This window comes from Spea bombifrons, chromosome 4, assembly GCF_027358695.1.
Source record: "Spea bombifrons isolate aSpeBom1 chromosome 4, aSpeBom1.2.pri, whole genome shotgun sequence".
Taxonomy (NCBI): Eukaryota; Metazoa; Chordata; class Amphibia; order Anura; family Pelobatidae; genus Spea; species Spea bombifrons.
In genome coordinates, this window is record NC_071090.1 from 58,901,944 (window position 1) to 58,926,349 (window position 24,406).

General features: G+C 37.0%; 1 protein-coding gene across 1 annotated transcript in view; it reads right to left on the reverse strand.

The window, feature by feature from the left end:
- Positions 1-24,406, reverse strand: part of TBC1D22A (TBC1 domain family member 22A) — a 237,050-nt gene that overhangs the window by 63,357 nt on the left and 149,287 nt on the right. The window contains exon 11 of the mRNA XM_053463355.1: positions 18,842-18,969. Within this exon, the coding sequence (XP_053319330.1) occupies positions 18,842-18,969 (128 nt within the window). The remainder of the gene's footprint in view (positions 1-18,841; positions 18,970-24,406) is intronic.

Below are 24,406 nucleotides of genomic sequence, written 5' to 3' on the forward strand. Positions count from 1 at the left end.
ATACAACCTTCTAAGTTAAGTTTGCTACAGATACTGAATTTATTTGCTGGTACCAATCTTACAGAGCATCATATTCTGTTTTATTTGTAATATCTGAAACACTAAGGTCCACTAGATCTTGAGATTAAGGCCACTACAATAAAATGAATACCGCAGCTAAGAGACATCCGTTTATCAACACACTTAATAAAATGCAATATATGTAACAACTCAATAGGCTTTAAAATACACTGCATTCCATTTAAACACTCGCTTCCATAACTTGTGTAATGAAATATAGGTAAATGTTACAAAGCTGTCTTTTTACTTCATTATAGAAAACAGCAATGCAGAGTGCTAGTCTCTTTCTAAAGGGAGTACTGCGCATACAGATTACTAAAACTTTCTAAAAAAAAACCCAAAATAATATTCATTTTCAAGAGAGCTTCCACAATGGTCTAGTGGCAAGGTTTCCTTTATTCTATTATCGCATCGGCAACGGCAATGAATGGCAAGAATTCAACAGACTCACACACAAGCGGAATAGTAATGAGCGCATTTTCTTTTCGTATACCTTTCTTGCAGATGAACATATGGGCATAGCAAAATAAATACAAAGAGAGGAGATAGGTGCATAGAACATGCACAATAACTGGCGTGGAAAAGATTAGTGTTTCAATGGGCATTATGAGCCCTGTCTAGATGAGGAAAATGCTCAGTGTTTAAAATCAAAGTCTGTTATGAGTGCCGATTTACAGGAGTAAAACCGTGCTTTTAAAGTTTTATTATGTAATTCTTAAGGTGCATTTGGCAGATTCCCAAATCGAACATTTTACATGACTTAACAAATAGACAAATTCCAGCATGCATGCCTGCGTGCGTATACATATATACAATCGACCAGCCATAATATTATGACCACTTGTCTAATATATAAGTCTCCCTTTTGCCACCAAAACTTGCTGCACTGCATGCGTTTCTAGGGGTCTTATAAGACCATAAACCAACATGCATTTACAGAGAGTGCTCCGATTAATTTCAATGGAAACACTTTCCCGGCACTTCAAGCAGCCAAATTGAAGAAACCTGATCAAGGAGGCATCGCTTAAAGTTAAGGTATTTTTTAGCTTGATATATGAGGGAGCTCAATATTTTGTTTAAGGGAAACATAAATGATAATGCATTAAAATGCAATAGCTATAGATTTAATATAGCCTTAATATAGGTATTTATTAAATGATGCAGGTATGTATTATAGCTACATTATGTCAGCTGTGAAACAAATTGTGAAATGTGATATAGTTTCCTATACTTAAGGTGAAAGTTGTAAAAAGGAATAATGTTCAAATGAATAAGTAGCTTTATAAAATTGAAATTCAGAGCTTAGACTCCCCAGAGCAAAATATTGACCGGACCAGTGATACTCAATAAAGCTTATAAGTGCAAACATTTACTCTGAATACCAAGAACAAAAACTAACAGGTACTTTAACACAATGTATTCCGTACTGGTTCAGTCCTTACAACTGACATGCACACATACTGAACCGACAACCGCATAAATTAATCTGTAAGAGACCCATTTTGTCTTGCGTGAAATATTTTCTAGTTTGCTAAGCAGAGCAGCTAACAATAGGAAATACAATCAAAGAATGAAACACAAAGGGTTAGAATACAAATTATAAACAGTGATGTCAACTGGCCTAGGGAGGACAGAGCTAGTTGCACCATTTGGATGAACTAGCACCCCAGTGCGCGTTGCTCAATGGGCCATATCCCATCTCTTTATATTAAAGGCACAGTATGCCTTTTAATACCATGAAGATGTTGGCTGAGGAGGGGGCAGCGGACCTAGGTCAGGCCTATGGAACCACAAAAAATAAATACCTGCTGACAGTAAAGACGCTGTTCCTCCTACTAAGTAGACTTTAACAATTTTGTACCTAGGTGCTTCCCAGAAAATATATATTTTCAATGAAAAAAATGGCTCATTCAATACTAAATTATCATGTAATAAATGTATTGCAGTAGCCACAGCAACCATACATTTACTCACAAAATGGCTATCTACAGGACCAGTCTTACCATATAAACATTTTAAGCACATGGTTAGGGCCCAGAGCTGATGGGGGAACACTGAGTTCTCTGAGTTATGGAGTACAAATGGGCCAATTGGGGAGATCAGGGATTTGCCTCGTAACAGGGACACTGAGCAGCGGCTGTGGGCTGTCTCTCTGTGGTCTCTTTGGAAAGGAGACCTAAAATAGGACATGAATACATGGCGTGCATACAAAACTGTGAATATTCTGCAGAGTTGTTTGGTTTCCAGCTGGTCCAAAAGCTTCAAATAGGATTGTCAAATAACTTCACATTAGGGGGGGGGAACAGCACTTGGAGGTGGGTTTCAAAAAGTAGTATCTACTTGACACACAGGTATAATTAACTCTCTTGTAATCATTTGGTGTAAATGTGGCACCAACTACATATAGTGAATATCAAATATATGAGCCATGTCCATGTGACATATTCTTTATAATATACACTGGAAGTATCTATGAAACAATGAAAAGGGCAAGTCCAGTCTAGAAAAGACAGGGAAACTGTCAGGAAACACAAGCACTGTACTGGATTAGTGTACCCTGCATGAGAAAAGTCTAGATTCTTCTAGAAATCAATACTACATCCTTATCATAAAAGCTTATAGGTGTGATGACATGTCAGCCTTTTGTGAGTTATAATCTACTTATTTGCACCAGAGAAGGTTGATTCTTACACCACATAAACACTCAATATTGTTTCCCCCACCAGAGAGCTCTATTACCCAGCTATGGATTGTTCTCAGTATATATCAATTTCCCTAGATATTTTCTCTACAGGCAACTACTATTACTTGATAACACTTCACTGACTAGAATCACAAGCTTTACACTTTTTCTAATGGTTAAAATCACAACCAAAACAAGACATATCACTTTTCTCTACTAGTTTAATGGAAAATTAGACCACTAATAAATACATTAAACAACCGTGGCCTTTATTGCTGTATAATGGTCAGAGCAGGGATGTTCACATGCTAAGGGGCCTCTATAAATATCTGGGATAAGGAATGGAGCACTAAAGCTTCATAGTTATTTAATGTATACATTTGCAGGCTTGAATTGGCGAGGTGGTAATTTGTTTTCATTAAGATTGAGCGTGGACACAACTGTGTCTATTCACTAATGGAGGAGTTTACAAAAGGGGTTTTAACGCTCTTACTTCCCTAGTCATAAAAAAGGACAAACACTGGCAAATTTATCCAGCTAGTGGGACTTAAATGGCCCCGTCTAATGAGCAAAAACATGGAATTTGACATTTCTTGATGCAGAGGCTCAGACCTTAATCAGTCTTTGGTCTGGTCTTAAATAGCTTTATGCCTATGCCATGGATGATTAAATTTACCACATCTAATGGGATGATTTTAAGGAGAGAAGTAAAACACACCTCCTTTAGTTTATTAAAGCTCTAAGTATTTAAATGTTTATATCTATAATTTAAAGGGTGAGAAAAAGCTTTATATTATACAGGACCAGCCAAGCTCTTCCTGCAGGAGAAGCTCACTAGGGTTGGACCTTCATGATGTATAGTGTAAAGTCAAGAAGTTGAAATGCAACCGCCTATGATAACTCTTTTTTACAAATTTGATTCCTAAACAGACATCTTGCTATTACCATATTTGCTTGATTATAAGACAACCCTGATTATAAGACGACCCCCCAAATCTGAATATTAATTTCAGAAAAAAAAAGAAAAAGCCTGAATATAAGACGACCCTATAGGAAAAAAAGTTTTACCAGTAAATGTATATGCCTTTTGACCCCATATGTGCCACTCTGCCTCCAGAATTGCCTTATACCCCTATATGCCACTCTGGCATTTAGGGGGTTAAAAGGCATATTATGGGGCAGAGTGACATATAGGGAAGTATAAGGCATTTCAGGAGGCAGAGTGGCGTATAGAGAGTTAAAAGGCATTTCTGGAGGCTGAGTGGTATTAAGGGTGTTAAAAGGCATTTCACAGAGCACTCTGCCTCCAGAAATGCCTTATGCTTGTGATTCGCGTAGACAAGTTCCGCTGCAGCGGAAGTCGGGTAGAGCTCTACACGCTGCCCAGACTAAGCACCGGGGACCCAGATGCACCGGTAAGTTGGGGGGGGGGCATAACACAGGAGGATCCAGGTCCCCTGCATTGCTGCGGGGGATCTGGATCTTAGTCTCATAGTCAGACCTATTTGAGGTCTGATTATAAGACGAGGGGTATTTTTCAGAGCATTTGCTCTGGAAAAAAACTCGTCTTATAATTGAGCAAATACGGTAATATAAACATTTTAACTTACCACTTATCCATCATTCTCAGATACTCGTAAAGGGGTCATCACAAGAGCAGGAGCAGAGGTATTTGGGTACTAGAGGGACAACTGGCCAAAGCTAATGTATTTATACCGTAAACTTAAAAACAAGTGAATAACGCAAAAATGCTAACAAAGATTAAATATTGAAATTGAACATAGAAAAAGCAGGAGCCTTCCCCCCATTCAAGATTTGAAAGCAGATCTTTTAAGGCCTAACCCTTTGAGATGCAAACATAGAAAATGTCCAGGATGAGCAGGGATTACAGAATATTGAGAATAGCTGGTTTTCAGGCATGCAGTAGTCAGCAGCTCAGCAACAGAAGCTCTAACCTCATACTATACCCAGGATTTATGGTTGATATTTAAAGGAAGACTCAGCATATATTTAATTACTTAATGACTATTTCTGCAGTATTTCAATCAAATGAGATCTTTTGGTTATAAAGAAAACACAAAGTTTCAATGATAGGGATTCCTTAAATTCTCAGAACTTATATTATTCTCTCCGTCCTCTCTGTACATACATTATATGCAATATTTGGATGTTTTATTTAAATATATATTACAGACATGCATACAAAGTAAGAACCTTAGATTTAAACAGCACATTGAAAGTTGCAAAAGGCATTTGGTAAGTATTTTCACATTTTCAATACTAATGGATTTACCATAATAGAATAAATGCAACATTAAAACCAGAAAAAATTGCCCTTCACAGTAGGAAATGCAGATTCAGGGATGTTATTAAAGCTGTTTTGGAGACTGCGTCACATACACAATTTTGGTAGAGGACAAAAAGTAATTTGAATTACACTTATGTAAATCCGAAATGCCTAGCAACTAGAAATACAAATTCGGCTTTGTGTTTTCTTTAAGGATCCATTTTAGAGAACTGTATTTACAGTTCACATCCAACAAAAATACGCTTTGCTCCTTTTTTTGGCAAGGATCTTTCATTTGGAAAAACAAAACAGGAGTCAATTAGCGTCTAAATGATTAGTGAAAGTGAAGAGAACTTGGCCGCTTTATCTGAAAGGTGATGATTGCTAAAATAATGTGGTTCACAATGGTTTATTGGCCTGAGAACATTTTATTACAATTATTACAATTATTCCTGAGCAGACAATTTTTTAATTAATGATTCATTTAGTAATGTAATAATCCTAATCTGCTATATGCCACATCTCGGCATGCCCTTGGCATCTGGATGGTAATTTCACTATTAAAATATGAAGACCTGGTCCAGGAACTTCTTTGATCAAACAACCTAATTATGAATATATATGTAAAGGGCTTGCAAGGTGATTTTTTGAGAATGTCTTCAAACACATCTAATCTAGTAGGAAATATTACATCACTTATATGAAATACATAATGCATCATTTCTCGAACAGATTTCACAGGTTAATTACATGAAACACAAACTATACACAACAGCCACAGGTTACAATTATATACGTGTAGCCTTAATCACAGTTAGAACCTTTATAAATGTGGGATGTTTCTGAAATAAAAATTATTTTTATACATTCGTAGTATCCTGGTTTAACTATAGGAAACTCTATTTGCTTATTAGACTATTTTCCATGCTTTTTTCATCATTATTTTCTGTGGTAACCTTTGCTTCTTTCAGTTCTCTTTTTTATTCTTATTTTTCTCCTTTATCCAATTTTCATTTTCTCATCCTACTCATAATATCGCCCTCTCCTGCTCTCCCAGGCCATATTACTTTACCAACATGAACACATGCCATTATACCAGAAGTCAAGGGTCAACAATGACCCATGAGCATACAGGATGACGGCTGTTAACCTTAAAGTCCATTCAACAAACAAAGTTTAATACAAAAAAAGACTTAAAATCCTTTTTTTCCTTCCGTTTATAAAAGTAAAACGGGGGGAAAAAAGTGGTTTAAACTTAAAGAGATAATCGCGTATGGCTTGCACAGATGTTATTTTTACATTAGCCTGCAATGCATTGTGTTATATCATTATTCCCACTTACTGCAGTTTTACCATGCTATAATACTTGATATCAACAGCAGGAATATAACTAGAGCCATAAGTAAAGAAAAACAATGGCTACAGCTATGTGTGTTGCTCATTTGCAAGCTGTTCGCAAAGAATCAATTAAATGAAGATGTAAAACAAATTCTCTCAGGGTTTACACATATCAATGCAGTGGCCATCTGGCAAGCAACAGAAAGGAAGTCATATTACCATCCAAGTGGAAGTGCAAATTGCAATAAAAGACCTTTTATCTGCATTTGGAAAATGGTCACCAACCGATAAAGACCCTCAAATCTTTCTTAATACACAGCAATGGAAATTCGAATTGGACTACAAGAAGTCTTATATTTACTTGAGAAGAGTACAGAGTGCCGTTACCAGGAGATGGCGGTTAACAATCAGGACATGACTTATGGACTAATTATGTAAAACTGGCCTGCAGTTGGGAAGTATGCCTGTGTGAACCATACAAAGTAGGCTTCCTTGTAAAAATTTAACTATCTATATTGCTATAATTTTACAAGCTAAAAACATAAATTTAGGATAATGAATCCAGTGGGGTGATATAACATCAAAGCATATGTAGCAAGCCACGTACAACGGTACTTTTTTCAATTCAGAGATTCTACTAATGCTACAAACAACCAAACACAATTTGTTTTCACTGTATTTAGGGATGGTTTTTGATGTTAGGGCCATTTAAAAGGGATTTATAATTAAAACTAATAATATATCCTTATACTATGCTTTGGTATACATGCCCTAATGTCTTCTCCTTCCACTACATATGGCAGTTGGAAAGAAGAAGCTGAGCTCAGGGGGGGTCTAGCTTTTTGAAGAGTTAAAGGGTAAATATAGGTGGCTGTAGAGAATGAGCCAAGTTAAACATCACTCTCCTGCCTCAAGAGATAAAATACCTGGCATAGATGCAAAGTCAACAGAAGTAACATCTAAAGGGTCCAAGGCAAATCTTGATGCTTTCAATTTGCTCTCAGTTAGGGCCATACACAGTAACCAGGATTCCAGGACGCTTATGAATGGTGCAAAAGGGCGACAGGTGCATATCTTTTATTAAGAAATCCGTACTAACCTCGCTTCTTTACATTTATCCTTTACAAATTAATTTACTTAAATTATACATCCTAATAAAATATTAAACACAGATTTACAATTAGCATACAAGCCTAATATGCAACCAATCACAATTAAATATCGAAATACACGCTTTAGAATTGAGCAGGTAGCAAGGAATTGGATAAAAAGCCGGCACAGCTCTTGGTAATGGCTGAAATGAAGATACATTGGCTGGCCGGTTCTGAGAATGTATGGCATTGCTCCCTGGTGCCACTAAGCATCCACCCGCAGTACAGATGAAAATGCTCATAAATCAGGAAGAAGTGTTTTTCCTCTTCCTTCTTTATATCTTCTACAAAAAAATATACATGTACCGGCTTTCCTCATTTAAACAAGGTCTTTCGGCAAGCTTTTATTTCTCCCAATATGATTATAAAGTGTGAACTCTCAGCATTGTAAGTTTACCAGTATTGTCCTAAAACAAAAATCATATCTGTTTGCGGGTACAGTTCTGGAAAGCTAGCACCGATATACAACCCGACTACATCAAAAGACAAGTGAAGATTAAATAACATATGATATGTTTAAGCCATAGAGATGCATTAGCAGCGTACAACAAGAATAATGACTAACGGGTAACAAAACACGTCTTATGTTTTTTACTGGTGCTGGGATTTTATTAGTATCACTTTATTATTGCCTTTTGTTTTCGAGTCCTTTTTATGGGGCAGTAATAACAATTAAGTCTGTAATAGTAATTTGCAAGACACATCTGTAAAATATACCTTAGTGTATTTTGAGTCATAAAATTCTCATTGACATAAAATGTGTGTCCATTACAATACAAGAGAGAATTCAACATGCTTATCTCCAGCAACCTGCACAGTCCTCATTTTCGGACCACACTATCGCAAAAGCCTTTTAGTCAGTGTTTTATTTAAAAAGTTCACACACAGCCACTTGGATGTCTAGATGAATAAGAACCTACAGCTAGTTATAGATTGGGGGGATTTGTTGGAGTTCATTTAGAGGGAGTCATTTTTTGTGAATAAAAATAAAAAAAAATCCAAAAAAACCCCACCCTGCTTAACATTTTATCTCTTGGGATAATATAACTTGCTCTGAACACAGTGTATTACTGCTATTAATGCAGTTTCGGCACATATTTTGCCATAGCATATTTGTTTTTTTTCATTCATTGGCTGGGATCAGTATTAGGTTAGTAAGGTATTTATATTTAGGGTATTCTAGGTGTGTGTAACTTAGTATTACTAAATGGCTTGCCAAGTTTATAACCCAGATAACGTAAGGAAAAATAATATAATTTTATAAGGTTGCTTTAAATAAGAAAAAGAAGAAAGATTTTGAACAAATAGCAAAAATGGTAATTTGTTTAGGAGTAACAAAACAGATAAACAATGTGCCAAAAAGAGAATCAGGAACAAGTAAAACATTTCCATTTAAAAAAAACCCATCTGTTGAAATATGTTGAAAGAATGGGCCAAATTGTGTTTTGGCAATTTAGCAGGTAACTTATTACAAGTGCAGGACTGTATGCTGCCAATTCCTACACACACTGGGTCGTTTGAAATGCAAACATAAGGAACGATTTAATACTTTTCACAGCAAAATCTCAAACACATAAGGGGCAGGAAATGTTACTCGGGGTATGTAATTGAGGGTTTTGATTTTTGTATGTTTTTTTCCTTTCTTGCTCACAAAACAGGAAATCAATATTCAGGCATTAAGGAATATCTTTAGACTGTCAATGCGAACCTTGCCAAGCAATTGCTCATGATAACACGTTTCAAACAAACAGGAAAATATGAAAAGAACTGGCAAATGCTGTGCAAGATCAATGCAGAGACTAATAGCATTAAGGCTTACTTCACATATCTAAAGAAAAACAAAACCCGGCATGTTTCATTGTCTGTGCTTGGAATTAGTTTAATCCCTTTACTGCAACAGGTACTGAGTTAATTACACAGCTCATGGCTCCAATGTAAGAGGGTTTTTTTATGAATCTACCGAAGGATCGCAATAGCTAATGCTTTCAAAAAGAGAGCACCCCCAAGCATTGCAAGTGGTGAGATGTATGGTGGAGGGTGGGCTGGTCCATATGTGACACAGAAGAGTAAGAGAACGTTAGCACAATAATATAAAAGGTAAGCGGGATGGACAACTGCCCTTCCCATCTGACCCTCTCTCCCAAATATATTTGTCAGGCCAGGATCAATGTTACATGTTTCAAGCTAGATGGAAGCTAATGCAAATCTAATCCAGAAGGATGTCTAGCTCTGAACATTACGTGAAAACATTATATATATTATATATAAACATACACACACTGGCCACTTTATTAGGTACACTTTGCTAGTACCGGGTTGGACCCCCTTTTACCTTCATTCTCCGTGGCATACTTTCTTCAAGGTGCTGGAAACATTCCTCAGAGATTTTGGTCTATATGGACATGATGGCATCACGCAGTTGCTGCAGATTTGTCGGCTGTGAATCTCCTGTTCCACCACATCCCAAAGATGTTGTATTAGATTAAGATCTGGTGACTGTGGAGGCCATTGGAGTACAGTGAACTCATCGTCATGTTCAAGAAACCAGTTTGAGATGATGTGAGCTTTGTGACATGGTGCATTATCCTGCTGGAAGTAGCCATCAGAAGATGGGTACACTGTGGTCATAAAGGGATGGACATGGTCAGCAACAATACTTAGGTTGGCTTGTGCGTTTAAACAATGCTCAATTGGTACTAAGGTGTTCAAATGGTGCCACGAAAATGTGTCCCCACACCATTACACGACCACCACCAGCCTGAACCTTTGATAAAAGGCCGGATGGATCCATGATTTCATGTTGTTTATGCCAAAGTCTGACCCTGCCATCTGAATGTTGCAGCTGGAATTGAGACTCATCAGACCAGGCAATGTTCTTCCAGTCTTCCATTGTCCAACTTTGGTGAGCCTGTGCGAATTGTAGCCTCAGTTTCCTGTTCTTAGCTGACAGGAGCTGCACTCAGTGTGGTCTTCTGCTGCTGTAGCCCACCTATTACAGCATGGTGCTGCGCGTTCAGAGATGGTATTGTGCATACCTTGGTTGTAACTAGAGGTTATTTGAGTTACTGTTGCCTTTCTGTCATCTCAAACCAGCCTGGCCATTCTCTGATTTCAACAAGGCATTTACACATCCACACAACTGCCGCTCACTGGATATTTTCTCTTTTCCGGACCATTCTCTGTAAACCCTAGAGATGGTTGTGCGTGAAAATCCAAGTAAATCAGTAGTTTATGAAATACTCAGACCAGCCCGTCTGACACCAACAACCATGCCAAATCACCTTCCTTCCCCCTACATGCCTAAATGCATTGACTTGCTGCCATGTGATTAGCTGATTAGCTATTTGTCTTAACAAGCAATTGAACAGGTGTACCTAATAAAGTGGCCAGTGAGTGAGTGTGAGTGAGAGTGAGTGAGTGTGAGTGAGTGAGTGAGTGTGTGTGTGTGTACTTTCACTATGTCAGTGTATGAAACACATAGAACCAAACAGACTGCTGTAAAATGTATCTGGCTATGCTTCCCTATCAAACCCACATATTGACAGTCTAAATATATTTAAAAAAATCAATATACAGATTGCACATACCATGACAGAAAGGAAAAAATATCCCAAATTGCAAGTATATTGAACCAAAACCACATTAAACCATGATAAATGGATTAAAGTGCACAATGCAAGTTACAATATAATGACAAAACAGTTTGGTTCCAACCACCTGAGACTTGGGTTTATTAGATCAGATAAGCTGCATTATGAAGCATAAAGGAATTTCCTTAAGCATGACAATCATTTTCAGCCTATCTGATCTAATCAAATAGGGTATTGGCAACCATGATTAACAGAATCTGGATATTGAGTGACTTACGGAGTGGAAATTTAAATTAAACAGACTGAATGATTTTTCTGTAACACAAGTAGTTCTGCACGGCTGTGCGCATGCCCTGACGACACATAACACAACATTTGTTTAAAGGAAAATCGAAACAGCTTTCACAAACTCATGCTGATGCCACATTTCACATATACAGTGTTTATACTGAGAGGTTAATCACAGTTTGGCTGTCATGTAATACGCTATCTGTAGGGTACAAAAACCAGCTCATCGCATTACATTTCTAAAATACCATCAGATTCCATAGTGCTATAAGATGAGCACAAACAATAACATTGAAATGGACTATATATATATATACACATATATATATACATATATATATATATATACACACATATACACTAGTTAGCATATTTTGACTATGTTTCTTTTTTTTTCAGTTATAACATGAATCCCAGGTGTACGGGAGATAATTTAAACACCAAAAAAGTAATTAATAAAGTATCATGTGCTGCAAAAATTGGTGAAACATTAACAAAATAAGTACAAAAAAATTGAAAGTAAACAGGTTTTAAAAGAGGGTTTAGAAGCACATTAAAGCTACTATCCCATTCAGGAAGGTGAAATTACACTTCTGCCAACTTCCACAAAGAATAAATGCTACATGAGTAAACATGCCTACTTCTTCTAGCTATGGGGCCAAAGGAAATTTCCCATGAGGGTCTTATACTATTACCATGATGATGAGACCAGTACAAGCTAGCAACTCCACAAGAGGTATTGTTTTTCTTCTAGAACATGGAGGATGGTCACGCAGTCAATAGTAAATAGCTGGTACAATTAAAAGAGGGATACTCAATAAACCTTGATATGTAGGTTAGTTAAGATGAAATCTCACCAGCTTCACTGCATAACTCTCAAGTTTCCCGATTTAATCTTGACAGCCACAATTTGTGGGCACTGTTCTGTTGTTCCGCCAAGCTCCTCCACTTTTCTGCTTTTTGCAGGTAGTGGGCATCACAACCCAGTTGGAGATATCTTTTAGTTATCCCAGATCATCCCAGGGAGCTGTGAAATCGATCAAGGTCTGTGCTGCAAAAGCACCAACCTTAATCACAGCTCCCACATGGCTTCTTCCTGATGCACTGAAGCATGTCAGATCCTGGTGTTCTACTTCAATGCTCGGTTATATTACATACTATGCTATATTACATACTATAATAATATACAATATATACAATGCGCATCCTACTTTTTATGTTTGTGCAAAACTATAGAAAAATAACCAAACGCCCATATGCAAAAAATGTATTAAAGTGATTTTTTTATTTCATTAAATATTGCAGTCTGCAAAATATTATGGGGAACGTTAGTACAATTTTGCACCGCAGAAATAAGCTAAGATACTGTTGACTGAAGCACATATAACATGATACATGATACATGTTCACACTGCAATTCCCAATAGCGGTGGCCAGGTTAAACTGCCACAGATTGGGCTGAGTGATTGCTAACACTCTCACATGGCTACAATGGCCAAATTACAACTAAGAATAGTGTCATTCACATTAATCTTTAGGAATGCCACAACCAATCTTCAAACTTTACAATGCCAGTACATGATACTTCTTACACATACACTGCCGGAAAGTATAGGGGTCATATCATTTAGGTTTTTAGGACAAACTTTAGATTATTGCTTCGGAATTGATAAAGGGAATTGATATATGTTTTCTTTTCAAACCCGACTCAACTCTCGGTGTTAACTGCTAAGGCGAGTTCAGGGTAAGTATGTAAACTCATACATTACTATGTATTATTCTGGCTTAAATGAAACATCAGCTGCAAGTAAACCTGGAATGGCCCTATATAATGCATTGATAAATTGGCCAGATTTCTTTAAATATACCTGATTTAATGGTTTTACGCAGGGTCAACATGGCTTATCCTTGCAGGTTAACAGGACTAAGTCCTTCATAAAGCACAGAGAAACCAAATTTAAAATACCTCTGACCTGAAGAATCTTGGTTTTGTGAACATACCTTATATTTTAGACGCTGCATTTTACAGAGAATATATGACTTTAGACATTTATACCAATAACACGATTTGAGTTCTATATGTTTATCAAAAAATAAAGCAAGTAAACCTTAATACTTCATGTTTCTGTACAAATTATATTATCTGTACAAATGGTGTCTGGGAATACACAATGTGTGTATGATATATACATATACATACATATATACATAACATTTATATGCTTGTAAACCATGGGAATGAGTGTAGACGAATCCCAGCCATCAGATGAATCTTGCTAGCTAGGCACAATCATATTCTTTTATTTCAGGTCAATATTCCAAACGCACATAAAATGTCAAGGAGAAAGATTCATGGTACTGAGTTTTGTGCCCACTTTTTGTTGTTGGTTTTTTTTTTGTGATCCACATTGACAGACTGTTCTTCAAATAAGACTTTTCCTGCATACACACACACACAAGGACGGGAAGAGTATTTTTTATTGCTTTATATCCTCTACTACCTGTACACCATAAAACAATGACATGCTTATGTGAGGGTCTTACAATGCCAAAGCATTAAGTTATTGTCGAATCAGACAATGTATTTTCATCTCTATTAAGAAATATGTGGGCAAATAGCTATAAGGCACTAAAACCTCTTTAAAGATGGAGAATGAGCAAGAACTGTGGACAAAAAAAACTGTTGATGCAATGCTATATCTTTTACCCCTAGCAATTTACATGCAGAACTTTTACAGTTTCCACCAGATGCACTTGCTTTTTTAATTAAACGGTTATAAAAACGTAAAGAGTGATGAGTAAACTATCGTCGCTAAGTGCTGCCAATTTGAACAGACCTCGCAACGCTTAACTGCAGCTTACGACTGACCAAATGTGCTGTTGCTAGATGCTTTGCATCCTGCTACATTTGTGAAGCTAATCCCTTAACTTCACAGATCATTGAAAGCATCCTATTAATCACATTTTCAACAAGCCAACAAATCAACACCTAGCTTTCTGCCAGGGCTAAACAGACAACCTGGAACTGAGCAATTACTTTCACAATGTAGTTTGTTCTGCATTTTAGCTATGCTCTACATTGAAAGTACCCAAACAGGGGTTGACAGAACACTAGTGGTCCTCAGAGCATGACAAAGTGGTCCATATGATGATACAAGGAGCATGGAAGATCGTATGTGGGTCTAAGATACAAAGGCGGAACAGAAGGAAAATCAGCGCTACGGAATTTGATAGCGCTATATAAAACAATAAATAATAATAATATGAGTTTGCATGAATGTTAGCCTTTGAATTAATTTAACATTATTATATATAGATGCACTTTACTTTATGATGAATAAAAAGAGGCATATTAATTAACCAAGTTTGCAGGACTTCACTATGCATTTTAAGAGGCTACACTCCGAGTGTAGGCTGCCATCATAATGCATAGTTACAATTGTATAAAATGTCACCTCACTGGCTTTCCAATGCAATATATAAGGTATAATGCACCTTTATACAATGGAAACTTGCAGATCGTGCATGGGGAAGCTGGTAATTAGAAATGTTCAATTATCCTGCAAGCTCCTAGGTTAGTAAATACACATATATGTTCACTGATTCATATTAAAACAAGCGTATTCACCGTTCTTGGCGTTTTTCCTATTTTGTTGCATTAGAACCTGAATCTAAAATGGATTTGTTTTTTGTTTGCATCATTTGATTTACACAATATGCCTAGCACTAAGAATGCTAAATATTTTTTTGCTGTGAACCAAACAAGAAATCAGACAAAAAACAGAAAACTTGAGTGTCCATAACAATTCCCACAAAGTCAATAAATACTGTACCACAAGTCTCTTGTGGTACATCTCTATAAGCTTGGCACATCTAGTCACGGGGATTTTTACCCATTCTTCAAGGCAAAACTGCTCCAGCTCCTTCAAGTTGGATGGGTTCTGCTGGTGTACAGCAATCTTAAGTCATACCCCAGATTCTCGATTGGATTGGGATCAGGGGGCTCTGACTAGGCCATTCCAAGACATTTAAATATTTTCCCTTAAACCTATCGAATGTTGCTTTAGCAATATGCTTAGGGTAATGCTTAGGGTCCTGCAGGAAGGTGAACCTCTGCCCCAGTATTGAATTTCTGGAAGACTGAAACAGGCTTCCCTCAAGAATTTCACTGTATTTAACGCCATCATTCCTTCAATCCTGAACGGTTTCCCAGTCCCTGCCAATGAAAAGTATTCCTATGGCATGATGCTGCCACCACCACCACCATGCTTTACTGTGGGGATGGTGTTCTCCAGGTGATGAGAGATACTGGGTTTGTGCCAGATATAGCATTTTCCTTGATAAATGAAAAGTTAAATTTTAGTCTCATTTCACCAGAGTACCTTCCTCCAAACTTTTGGGGAGTCTCCCACATGCCAAACGTGTTTGCTTATTTTTTTCTTTAAGCGATGGCTAGTTTCTGGACACTCTTCCGTAAAGCCCAGCTCTGTGAGGTGATACCTTTGCAGCTCCTTCACAGTTATCTTTGGTCTCTTTGTTGCCCTTATGATTAATACTCTCCTTGCCTTTTCCGTGAGTTTTGGTGGGCTGTCCTCTCTTGGCAGGTTTGTTGTGGTGCCATATTCTTTCCATTTCTTATTAATGGACTTAATGGTGCTCCATGGGATGTTCAAAATTTTGGATATATATATATATATATATATATATATATTTTTTTATAACTCAACACTGATCTGTACTATGATACAACTTTGTTCCTGACCTGTTTGGAGAGATCCTTGGTCTTCATGGTGCTGCTTACTCAGTGGTTTTTCAGACTCTGGGGCCTTTCAGGATATATACATTATTCAACTAATTATGTGACTTTTGAAGGTAATTGGTTTATCAGATTGTATTTAGGGGCTTAATAGGAAAAGCGGGCAAACACATATGCATGCACCACTTTTCCGTTTTTCTTCATTTCACTTCCCCAATTTGGAGTATTTTGCGTATGTCTATTACATGAAATACAAAAAAATATCAATTAATTCCTGGTTGTAATGCAACAAAATAGTATAAATGTCAAGGGGAGTGAATACTTTAGCAAGGCACTGCAAACCCTGTAGTATTGACTGATGTTACATAACTTATACATTTGCCAGTATATGACGCAATATAATGCGACGACCTGCAGACCTACAATGTTGAGCAGTGACAGAGTTTGCAGTTGTAAGAAAAAAAATATCACACAAAAGCAAATCTTTGAGTAAACTCATGTTAAAAGTTATTGTGATTTTACAACTGCGTTATGTCCACTTAAAAATAAACGTGAGCCATTATAATGTAAATACACAGGGCTACAATGACTTCCTCCCACATAATATTTACTCATAACATTAATACATGCACAGATCTGTGCAGATAATGTCATGTTAATTAAATGTTTTTGCAGGGGAAGGCAACAGTAAAGAAGGCTTAAGAACCCACAAGGGAACCTATTAAAAATATCTGGTGTCTGAGAATGCATCTTTGCCTGCACTACACATCCCCCTATTAATTTCCACTCATATCATTATGCTGGAGACTGTTACCTTGTCTACTCCAACCCTCTGTGCTATAAAGTGGGCAAAGAGGCAGTGCTGTTCACAGAAAAGGAAACTAATGACTAAGTGCTTGGAGAATAATAAATCTGTGAATAAAACAAAAATAGTTAAAATCAATACTAATGGCATCTGTGAGCAGACCCACAGTGTTTTTAAACCTTGTTTGTAACTCATTTTACACCTTACTACAGGGGTCGACAAATCTGGTTTGGATCTAGGAGCCAGACAAAAAAGTTAGGAGCCAACTATTTTGGCTGTAAAATAAAATACACCATACATGCTAGCACAGCACTCTTATACATATGCGCACACACACACCGGCTAACACTAACACTATGCACATCTGGTACTATACATTTACACAGACATGGACTCCAGCACTATACATATACACACACATACACGAATATACTACAGTATACACACACTCACAGACTGACACCATCACTATACATATACACACTGACTACAGCACTAGACATATACACAAATATATGCCAATAAGTGGTTTCTAGTCGCCATGGTGACCTGGCTCCCAGGGTTTGTTGAGCTCTGCCTTGCTAAATTTAACCATTCGCCACAGTGTACATTAAAAGGGATAATCTACTCCCTCAAACAGCCTTATTTAAAAATGTTCTAACCTTTCACAAAAAACAAAACCCAAAACCACTTATTTGTGTATATGTGTGTTATTTACACTACTGTTTAGTTTGGGGTCACTTGGCTGTTTTTATGGAAAACATCCATTCAATGTTACTTTAATGGACATTTTACTTTCTACCGACTTGAACATATATATATAGATATATAAAAAAAAAATACACATATATCCCCAACATGGCCATTGGACGCATATTTGAGCCTTTTTTTTTTATCATGCTTAAGCTGTACTACTTTTCACATTAGTTCTCTTACAATAAATGTTCACACATATCTTTCTCCCCCAGGCTCCCAAAGAAAACAAATGTGTCTATGAAATCACAAGATTACTATTTTCCCACCATTTTTACAATCATTTTAAGTGGGACAGTGTCCTTAGGTCATCAATTTTTCTTTTTACTGATGAAACATCAAGCACCCTGCAAGGTACACATTAACAATATAGGAATCTTCATGGTAATCTCAGCAATATTATTTACCCAACAGGAGAACATATTCAAGATTTATTTCCAGCACAAAAATGATATAATCAACATTGTGACACAAAGTACGATTTTACTCTTAAAGTAAATGGATATTTTCATTGAATGTGAATTTCAAGGGGCGTAAAACAACAGTACATGTTGTAGAAAAGAGGGTTTTTTTTCCCGTTATTAATAAAGAATTATACAGAATTTTACAAATCAGATCACCCCCCTCCAACTATTTGGTGCATTGGTTTATTTTTAATGTTTTTGCATTGCAGTGAAACAAGGCCTTAGTGATAATATCTAGCTGAGGGAGACAGAATGATAACCACAGACAAGCAAGGCATGTGTTGTAAACTAGGAGCATGAAAGTTGATGATTTGCAGTAGTACGTTAGATGGTTAAAGTGGGTTTGTCACACACACTGAAAAACATTGTACTTTGCACATTTTATTTCAAAATCAAACAAAACCCATCTCACGGACGTACGTCGTCAGTTACTACCACTTTGATCTGAATAAAATCAGTAAGAGTGCTTGCGGCACATGAACAATAAAGTCACAACTCTATCGCACACTGCCGTAAGGCCAAACTGTTACAGGTGTTCTGTCAATAAATTTGATAGCCTGAAGGAAGCACACAAACCAAAAAAGTGGCCTATTCAACTAGCCACTAAATACAGTCTATTATGAAAGCACAATGGCAATAAGCAGTTTACCTGCGGCTTACACTCACCTGATATGTGTCCCAAAGCCTAATGGTGCATCGCAAGGGAACTTCTCTCATCAGAAGATTATTCATCCAGCGAAAGGCAAATTGCAGATATTCCACCTCATACTGATGCAAATGTCTGTGGACATGTTCTGAAATTCAGAATAAATGCACTCGTTACATCTAGGATAGAAGCAAGCAGGTTACTGACACTGAAAAGTGCCAGATGAATTCTCAAACAATGTTCCCTGTTAGAACAAAGTATACTGCATTCACATTTATATTGTTTCCCGCTTTGAACTTTCTAATTAAAATGTAATTACCAGCTGTAGCCTTCCCGCAAAAAAGAAATTAAGCGTTTACTGAAGAACATTTTATTATAACTTAGAATTGTGTTTTTCAACGTTCTTTTTGTTTCGAGGTTCATAGCTGTCATCTTGACAAAAACATAGCTAACAAGAAGTCCACCTACGTGAAGGTTTAAAAGCCAAGTTAACATATGCAAACAACTGGATTCCTTTGTTGGCATAACATGTTAGTAATAATAAATGGCCAGTTATTCCAACAATCACACCAAGACATGGTCGGAAAACATACTTTGTAATCACCCTTGCAGTGATGTAATATACATCCTCCTATGAAGCTTTATTCAGATCTCCACTTGTCTCCTATCACACCAGTGCCTGACTATTGTATGCTTTTGTATTTAAATGTATTTAACAGTCAAAATAATTGATCTTGAATCTCTCAGAGGCCATAGCTTTTCCATTCACCAGCTGGTCAGTTTTTTTCAAAATCTCATTGCGTTTGTTTCAAGGCATAAAGGAAAAACCTAATCAAGAAGAGAAAACCTTTGCTACTGAAGAACACTAACCAGGCATTGTATAGACCAAGGACCAACACACTTTAAAGCACCTTTTCACCAACATTATTGTGAACAAAAAGATGAGCAGACACAAAACTTAACTTCTGCTTTTCTCATGGTAGAAGGATGGTAAAACTCTAATGTTCCCATAAATGACAATGTTCACAAACTTCCACGGCTAACAAATGGCAGTTCGAAAGCTCAACAAATTATCCGTTAAAATAAATAAGTAAAAAAAAAATATAAATAAGATTATGATCACTGACAGGCAAAGTAAACAACAATGATAATTTTGTTGTAATGACACCTGGAACACGGGATATATTACAAATAAAGTGGGTTGGATATATTCGGCAGCAAGCGAACATTTAGTCTTCAAAGTAGATGTGTTAGAAGCAGGAAAAATGGGCAAGCGTAAGGATCTGAGCGAGTTGGACAAGGGCCAAATTGTGATGTTACACGACTGGGTCATAGCATCCCCAAAACCGCAGCTCTTGTCGGGGGTTCCCAGACTGCAGTGGTCAGCTCAAACTGCTGAAAAAGTTAATGCTGGTTCTGATAGAAAGGTGTCAAGAACACAAAGTGCATCTCAGTTTGTTGCGTATGGGGATCCATGCTGACTGCTGTCCACTGCCGAAAGCGCCTACAATGGGCACATTAGCATAAGAACTGGACCAAAGAGCAATGGAAGAAGGTGGTCTGGTCTGATGAATCACATTTTCTTTTACATCACGTGGATGGCTGGGTGTGTGCCTCGCTTACCTGGAGAACACATGGCACCAGGGTGCACTATGAGAAGAAGACAAGCCAGCGGAGGCAGTGTAATGCTTTAGGCAATATTCTGCTGGGAAACCTTGGGTCAAGCCATTTATGTGGATGTTACTTTGACACATACCACCTACCTAAGCAGTGTTGCAGACCATGTACACCTTTTCATGGACACAATATTCCCTGATGGCATTGGCCTCTTTCAGCAGTAACAATTGTTCAGGAATGGTTTGAGGAACATGCAACAACGACTTCAAGGTGTTGACCTGGCCTCCAAATTCCCCATATCTCAATCAAATCGAGCATCTGTGGAATGTGCAGGACAAACAAGTCTGATCCGTGGAGGCCCTACCTCGCAACTTAAAGGACTTCAGAGGTCTAGTGGAGTCCCTGCCTCAAGGGATCAGGGCTGTTTTGGTGACGAAAGGGGGACCTACACCATATTAGGTAGGCGGTCAAAATGTTATGGCCGAATGGTGTGTACGCGTGTGTGTGTGTGTATGTATTATATACACGTAGACACACAGTATATACAAACACACATTACCATGGTACTTTGACACATGCTACTATGACAATGCCATGGTAATAGTTGAGTAAGTATTGTAAGCTATTTGGATAAAAAAAAAGAAAATCACACACACACACACAAATACACACATAAAAACTATGTGTTTCAAACTTGATAAAGCACTGCATAACCAATACAGCTGCAAGTGTAAATGTGAAATGTAATATCTTCTGCCAAAATGGTTAAAATTCCTGGTAAGTTTAATGCTAGCTCAAGGAAGAAACGGTTTCTGTTGTGGCTACAGAACATAGCTATACAATTCAACTTTATACAGTTTGAAAAACACAATAAAAAGCATAATGAAATGTGAAAATGCATGCTAAGCATCGGTTCACAGCATCGGCTATGAGATTTAATACACACAGTATAAGTGTACCAGATCCACCACAATTTCAGCAAAGTTGAAAAACTGTTAAACTCTGAACATTATTTGCCATTTATATAGATCAAATCCCAGTGGCAAATGCTGAATGGGTTCATTCTTTCTCCTTTGTAAGTAATTGTGAGCAGATGCACTTTTGCAGATAAAGGTAATTTGGTTAGCAATAACTCTAAATTTAAATTTTCCAACTCACTAGAAATAAGCATTTGCACATAATGAATGAGCAGGCAAATGTAATTATAGTCTATCAGGCTAAAAAATATTTTTCATAAAATACTTATACAGCAGTTTATGATCATAACATTATACAAGAGTCAAAAGAAATGATAGCTCTGATATCACAATGTACAAGGCTTAAACAAGCCCCGTTAAACACATCTCTCAGCACTTTCAATGTTTTGCAGTCATATTTTTTTACCATCTTGTTTCTTTGGGGATGAATGATGCCTTACAAACGCTGTTAAAAAGACTAATTATAACTGTACATCAAAGAGGCCAACTGCATCAACAAGACACCTATTAGTTATAGGGCTTTTTGTGTTACTCTGCTACATTAGCACAAGTGTCTGCCCAGAAGAGATGGATAACAGTCACGTTTAGACTGTCACGTTCATGTGACTTAATCAAGTGTAGCGCTAATTAATACACAGAGCATATTTTATTATCTCATGGCCCAAAGAGCCTGACTGGATAAGGGATACAAGAGTTTTTAAATATTATGAAATAGATGAATGGCAAGCCAGCTGAATGAAACCATTTTATGCTCTACACAGTGTTCTACTAAATCAAGGCAGAGCAACTGCACACTTCTAGATCATCTGACTACATCTCTCATGATGCCTAGACAGTCCTTGGCATGGATTTGTGGTCTCTATACAGCTGCTATAGGGATACACTAACCCAGTCTTGTATCTTTAGTTAACAGGAGTGTAGTTGGTATCAGTAGGACCCTCTAAAACACTTGTGTACAAGTCAATACACGCACCATTGTAGGCCGGTTAAGGAGTAGTATTAGGTATTTATTGTGTTAACTCTAACACATCTTTCTAAAACACATTTGAACTGCAATGGGTATGGACTTAGCATTGATTCTGTATACTGACACAAATAATTGTCACCCTCACCATTTTCTTTTATATTGTACACAAATATAACTGCACGCGAAATACCAATTTAAAGTCCAAGAGTAGATTAATTACTTTGATCTCATCTTAATTTTTACCTCCCTTAAGGAAATTAATGATTAATGTGGCATACACTTTCCATCAAATTCATGCACAATATAATAAATAATGTTGTTATTCAAAGTCTCCTGGTGCACATTATGGTTAACTAGAAAAATTGCCTGTCATGAAAAGGGTACCCCTTACAGGTGAGCTACAAAAGGATGCGGAATGGGTCAAATACACCATTCAATGCATAGAACGTAGACATTTTTCTTCAAAATGGCTCCATGTCAAAGCTTGTACTGAACCCGACTATTCATAGGGAGGCCACGGTCTTTTCTCCTTAAAGTAAAAGCAACAAAAGGGTTTACAGAATATCTAACAAGGTAAAACAGTAAAACGAGATGTATGATTATACAAATATTTGAAGAATGTACTCATTGTACAAGAACGTATTTATTATAGGGACAAGATGCTAAATGCTGAATATACAACTATTTTTCTGTCATATGTGAAAATTAATTGTATCCTGAAATCAAACAGGTATTAAATAGATAATGACATTGCCTATATAGCCATGTCCAGAGTATTGTGGCATAGCAGGCGTGACAGGGGCTAAAAAAAAGCGGATTTACACGTTGCACAACATCCTAACCAAAAGAGAAGGCTACAGCAAATGGGTGTGCTTCTTGGGAAAACAAGTTTGTCTGTGGACAATTTTTTACTACTATTACAGTTAATAATAATATAATGGCACACAAATCTTATAAATGTTTTAAAAGTAACGGCCAGATATATGGAGGAAGATCATTTTATGACAGAAGCATGGGAGTTGCAATCAAAAACAAAAACTTTGTCAAAATAAATGTATCAATTTACAGTAAACCCGCAGTGATGAAGCTTATAGTCTTGGTTTGCATCTCTGACTTGGAATGAAAGTGTGTGCGGATCGCTGCATGCAAACACCGTGTTCAGTCCTTCCTATAAGGCAACTTCCTTAGCCTCTATTCTGTACTCAACATTATGGATAACAATTTCAACTGTTTCTCTACCACAGAACAATATGTGTCCCGTGATTTACCCAACCATTTCCTTAATGAAATCCAATCGGAAGTGCACACACAATATCCAGGGCACAATTTATCACTTTCTTTATCCCAAGCCATAATCGTGTAGGTACGGTCAGCGGACACTGCATAAATAATCACCATTACACAATGAAGGGCAGTTCCACAGAGGACAAGAGGTGCTAAAATTCCCCGTAGCAATGTCACCTTTGTTCTTTTTCAGAACCATACGTTAGATTATATATTATCGATGTCCTTTTGTAGCCTATTCCACAGTTACATATATTTCATAGTGGGGGAAAAAATAATTGACTTGATTTATGACAACCTTGTACTTAATTATTTGCAAGCTATAGCCTCCAATATGACTTTCTTTGCAGAATAAATACTGATGTCAAACTAAGTATAAGTCTCCTAGGTACTCTTAAATGTTAATTATGTCTACCTTCTATACCTCTTTCTTAGTATATTCCCAAGTACTTGAATCACTCATGCACTTGCAAATTTCCTTAGTCTACTCTGCTATAAAGAGTGTTTCTCAATGTAGTTATCAGCAGTGCTACTAAATATGATGTTCAACTGTCTGACTATCCATTGATTTAGTAATTCCATTTAGTTGTCACTCAAGATTAAATTGCTGATATGGCAGAAAAAAAAATCATGTCACAGCTTGGTGGTTGTTCAAAATGGAATAAGATCTTAAAGGGCCAATGATACCATCACAACTTTTGACATAAGTTCTTTAATTAAAACTACCTATAGCTTGTGCA